The sequence below is a fragment of the Atta colombica genome, unplaced genomic scaffold, assembly GCF_001594045.1.
Source record: "Atta colombica isolate Treedump-2 unplaced genomic scaffold, Acol1.0 scaffold52, whole genome shotgun sequence".
NCBI lineage: Eukaryota > Metazoa > Arthropoda > Insecta > Hymenoptera > Formicidae > Atta > Atta colombica.
Genome location: NW_017259542.1, coordinates 472,130 through 477,719, shown reverse-complemented (window position 1 = coordinate 477,719; position 5,590 = coordinate 472,130). Strand labels below are relative to the sequence as shown.

The window sequence follows — 5,590 nt, the reverse complement described above, 5'->3', positions numbered from 1 at the left end:
GTACGTTTTTAAAAGAGAGAAAAGAAATAAAATGCGTTTTCTCCCATTGTGAAAGTGCATTTTTGTAAGAAAGTGAGTACGTATGTACAATTGCGCGGAAAACTGACTATAATTCACGTTCTCGAGGGATTATGTTTTTCATAGGATACTGAAAACTTTCCAAATAGCTTTTCTATTATTTCCATTATTCCGAAAATGTATGGGGAGATATAATAGTCCTATTTTTAAGTTTTTTAAATATTATTTTCCAACTATATTTTTAGCGTGCAGTGACTTTTATTCTGATAGCTTCCTGGAAAAAAGTTGCTCCTCATTCATGGACAACGATATTACAAGATGCGAACAACGGCCGTCATCGAAAAATGAAAGAAAATAAGAAAATCGCCGTCATCGGCAGTCAGCAATGTTACCACGATGGCGATGCATCTATTTTCCACGCCATCGTTCCGGAAAATTGCACCTTTCATCGGCTTCCGCCGACGTTATTCTCTCGCAAGTAGATGCACGCGATCTCTTCTAGTTGCACGCAATAGTTCTGATCGCACGATAGAATAAAAAAAAATCATTATATTAAGTAATGAAGGTTTCCCAGTCTTGTGTTATCTGTCTCGATCCATATAGTCCGATCACTAAAGAACGTTTTCCAGAGGAACCACCTCCAAAGAACGTTTTCCTATATCTAAAAAACATTCTTACATCCTAAGAACTTCCTTCAGATAAAGTGTGTTATATAATAAATGTATGTAAATCAATGTATGAAGGTGCTCACAAGAACCAACACTAGTTAGTCATGTGTAATCAATTTATTCGTTATATTGGGTTGTCCGGAAAGTTCTAAAATTTAAATTTTAGTATACATTTATTAAATTAAAATTTTCTGCGTTTCAATTTTTCTTCAACATCGACACGAACTTTCCGGACGACCCAATACATTAAATTGTAGACATTTTGATCGCCAATTTGGATCCTTCTCCATACAAATATGTAATACTTGTTGTTGAGGAAAGTATTCATTATATAAATAGCTTGAACATAATAAATTAAAATAAATAAACGGATTGATGCTGAGTTGTTTCTACATAACTCTCAGCCTCAATCCGTTTACTTATTTTAACTTTTATTATATTCAAGCTATTTATATGACTAATTAATTTTTTAATTTGTTAATTAATTAATTATTAGTCTGATAAAGTTTGTGAATACAATCTCTTTTATTAAAAATGGTTATGTGGAATAGATTGACCAAAATGAGATAAGGTTATAAGTAAAAGATTTTGATTACAGATATTTAAAAAAATTTGATTATTTTTTAAACGTTTTTATTGTTATCTAAAAAAACATTAAAATTTTATAAAGATAATAATTTTATTAATCTTAAATGTTTTATATTATTATAAGATTGTTTTAAACATTTTAATAAAATATAAACTTTTACAGAAAAAATTTGAAGAAGCAGTTAATATACAAATTGAGAAAAATTTTTTGTATATGATAGCGCGATTATATAAAAACTAAAATGTGGAAATATCTACAATTTCGTTAACATATTTTCGACTGATCTCGCCATATTATTTGCGATGATTCAGAGGAGATATAAAGTTCAGCTAAATGAGTTTGTTTGTTAACTTGCTTTCTCAATACTAGGAATCGCTAGAATCTCAGTATCATAAACAGTAAATTCTGGGGAGATTTACGACTCGATGAACCGTAAATCTTCTTTGACCTTTTCTCTAAGTGCTTAAGTAATGGGATTTTTCCTATCGCCAAATACAAAGATAAACATTTATGATTCACTCCAAATTTTCTGTCAAACTTGCTTTAATTTCAGAATCTAATATTGATTATCTGTATATTTCATAGTTACAGCATATAAAAAATAGCACGTTATTTTTTCTTTCGTTGAATATTCTCTTTTTATTAAAACGTTCAAATGTTGCGAATTGCTTTCAGTTAAAAGTTTTCTTTTTCCTTTATGATGAAAAGATTGACCAAAAAAAAAATGTCCCCAGAGATATTATATATTATCCCGTACGTATACACGTGGGCGAGTTTTCAATAGATGTACTTACGTCATTGCCCATTTTTAAATGTGGGCGGAAAACTGCAAACGCCACTACCTACGTCATCGAACGAATTGTACGTAATATGTCGGTTCGATGTTCCAAGAATGGCAAATATTCAAAAGGAATGAATTTTTCAAATTTGAGTTAAAAAATTTAAATTTTATACACGTTATTATAATAATAATTAATATTTTTTAACAATTAATATTTATATTTTACCCACTTTATATTCCTCGTGAAATAACGTTCTAGATTTCTGCGAAACGTATAAAAACGTATTGTACTGTAATATTTTTTAATTAATTTCTTGAAAAGTGATCGTTGTGTTAATTATTTTTTGTGCATCTATTCTAATTTGTAAATCAATCGCATATTGATTTACAAATTAGAATAGGTACACAGAAATATAAAAAAATAGAAATGTAAAAGTTTTCAAGCTAAATTCTGATTTCATAAATTGAAAAGTGTAAAACAAATAAATCCGTTTCAAATCGTCCATTTTTTTACGAGTGATATTTCTGCGATAGTACATACAGTGGAAGGTTTAACGAATTCGACGCACTGAAATCAAACGAGAACGAAGAACGAAGCTGACAAACTCGGTGTGGTTTTGAGGCTTAATTGAATTTCACGAGACGAGATAGATAAACGATAATGGAATTTCCGAGTTTGTCGCTTGTCATACTAATACCACTCGAACAGTTATTAGTTTACAGGTAACGATATGTTACGAATACCGACAATCATAATGTTGCATGAGCAATTATAAAGTTCCAATGTGATCCTCAACAAATAACATAATATCGTTGAATTAATTTCACATCAGATAGACAACAAAACAATTTTTTAATAAATTCTGGTTTTTAAATAAATATTATTCTCAAAATTTCTTTTAATATTTATAATTAATTTTTAATAAAATTGAATTGACATAATATCATTACAATTGTTTAAAATTAAGTTAGACAAAAATAAATACAGTTGCAAAAAATTTACGAAGATACTGCGAGCTGTAACAATCTTATGGAATAAATGTCGTTGTCGAAGGATTAAGAGAATGACAATGTTTCGCGTAAGCTCCATAACGGAATGGGTATCCTTCGAAATGAATAGCTTTTTCCATGAAAAGTCTATAGTTTCTATGTTTCTGTACAATCGGCGTTATGACAATAACGCCTCTCGGTGCGTTGTTTCCATTACATTATAAAATATCTTCAAACAAACATGTACAAACGTATCTCTTCTTTATTATTGCGTGTTTGCCATTTTTATTGCCATTCAGATGATTGTTGTCATGGGGTGAGAACGCTTGGGTGCGAATTTCATGCAAATTGACGTGATATCAACTATATAAATAAATTTCGTTATTGCTTGTTATTCAAAATTTCCATTGTACCGGTGTTATTGTGTTGACAATGTTCCTCATGCATATCGTTAATTTTAAATTTGTAAACGTCCTTGACAAATATTTAAGCAAAAAAATTTGGAAATTTGAAGCTTTGCACATGTCAATATGTAATTTTTAAAAGATATACCGACAATATTTTAAAATAAAAATATGGAAAAAACAATTTTGCTGAATTTTAACAAAAAATTTAATTAGATATAGATTTGAAAAGAATTTTGTTGAATAATCAAAGTAATTACATAAGAATCTTAAGTATGATGAGCAATGCTGCAAAAAGTTTTGACATTCTAGCAACCAGTTTAAACTCTCTCATAATTATTTTAATAATCCAATAAAATTATTTTCAGATCTGTATCTAACTAAATTTCTGAATACTTTAGCAAAACCGTCCTTTCTTTGTATAATTTCTACAAGTATTCCGTCAAAATGTGTTCATGAATCCAATCTTAGTAAAGTAAAATATTTATATCTGACACTAAAACTAATTGTAAAAATGATGAAGAAGATGAAAAGGATTTACTTATTGAATAAGATACGTAAAATTCTGAATTTGGATAACATTTTGTATATATTAATCTCTCGAACAATATGTGCGATCAAGTATATACACTGTCGTATTAAAAAATGTTATCTCTTAATATAAACTACCCTGTAGTAAACTAATATTATGTAAGTTTCTACGCCAAAAACCGCAAAACCTATTCTACAACTATCAATCCGTTTACTGCTACTCGAGGTCTTCTTCAACATTTCCGAAAGAAATACGAGAGACTCGAGGAGAGTCTTTGTCAATAAGAGAGGATAAAAATTATATGATATCGTTCTTCGTATGATCTTGTCTTTGAAAAAAATCTTCGTTGTATCATTTCGCAAGAAATAAACGAGATTTCACGATATCACGAATCCGTCTGTTGAAACTTACCGATTTCGATGAGAAAACAAGTAAATGGAACTATGAATGTCAAATTCCTTTTACCTCTTGCATAATACAAGAGAAAGATTAATTGAATATAATGTTAAAGCTTAAAAAAGATAGATTAAAAATGCAATCTCGAGTGCTAATTCGCGAAATTTATGAAGAATGTGAGGTATTATTATATATAACTTTTTTTTGGTTCGCAAAGAATAAAATTACATTATCGTTCAACTTCTTTTTGATGGAAATCTCTCCGAGTGTTCATACGGTTTTTAGAAAAAGAAGACAAACGAGACGCATACAAGTCTAATTTTCAGATCACATTTTTAATTGGCACATTTCCATAATGTATTTTAATTTTAACACAAGATTCAACACTTTGTTGAGTATCGTTATATAAATATAATAGAGTAATAAATAGATAAATAGATGTGTAACTTAAATTATCAGTAAAAATTCTCATTGAATCAGAATCTTATTGAGTATAACAATTATACAACGATACTCCGAAATTTGCAATAACAATTAATATCACTACATCAAAACAAATTGACTCAGCAAATCCATCTGTCAATGATCTATCAACCATTTCGATGTAAACAGCGAATGCTACAAACAAAACATAAATCGAAGTTATTCTCATCGACCTAATAGTAATCAATACAACAGAATCGTCACTCCTACATCTAATTGTAAGTAAAGTGACGTGTACAGTTTGAACTATAAATAATTGTGTGAAACACGATCGTAAATTAATTTTCAAAGACCTACTTCCAATTGTGGGAAGCATGATCGTAATTTAGATAAATAACTATTCAGCGTGATGTATTTCAGCGACGAAGTTTAATTAAATTTCAATCTGGAAAATTTCCACCCTAAAAGTTCTTCCGAAAGAAAGAATATCGCTAGCACACTTCTAGACGTCGAAACACCTTTCGATCGCTTGTGTTTTCTCCCGTGATATGGAAAATCTTAAATTCTTTGGACTAATGGTAGCATAACGCTTGCAAGGCTCTCTCTGCATGTTATGTGTGGCAGATAAGAAATTCATGCTGAAGTTGCACTTAGGAACATTATGAACCGGTGTCTGCTGAAGAGCAAGCCCATCGAGTGCTGACGTTGATTTATACAAACGTGATCTGAATACACATATACATATTTATTAAAATAATCGATTGTGTTTGCATTGCAAATTATGTAAAC

General features: G+C 29.6%; 1 protein-coding gene across 1 annotated transcript in view; it reads right to left on the bottom strand.

The window, feature by feature from the left end:
• Positions 1-5,303: 5,303 nt before the first annotated feature.
• Positions 5,304-5,590, bottom strand: part of LOC108691766 — a 4,741-nt gene continuing 4,454 nt past the window's right edge. Inside the window, exon 2 of the mRNA XM_018199669.1 lies at positions 5,304-5,526. Coding sequence (XP_018055158.1) covers positions 5,304-5,526 — 223 coding nt within the window. The remainder of the gene's footprint in view (positions 5,527-5,590) is intronic.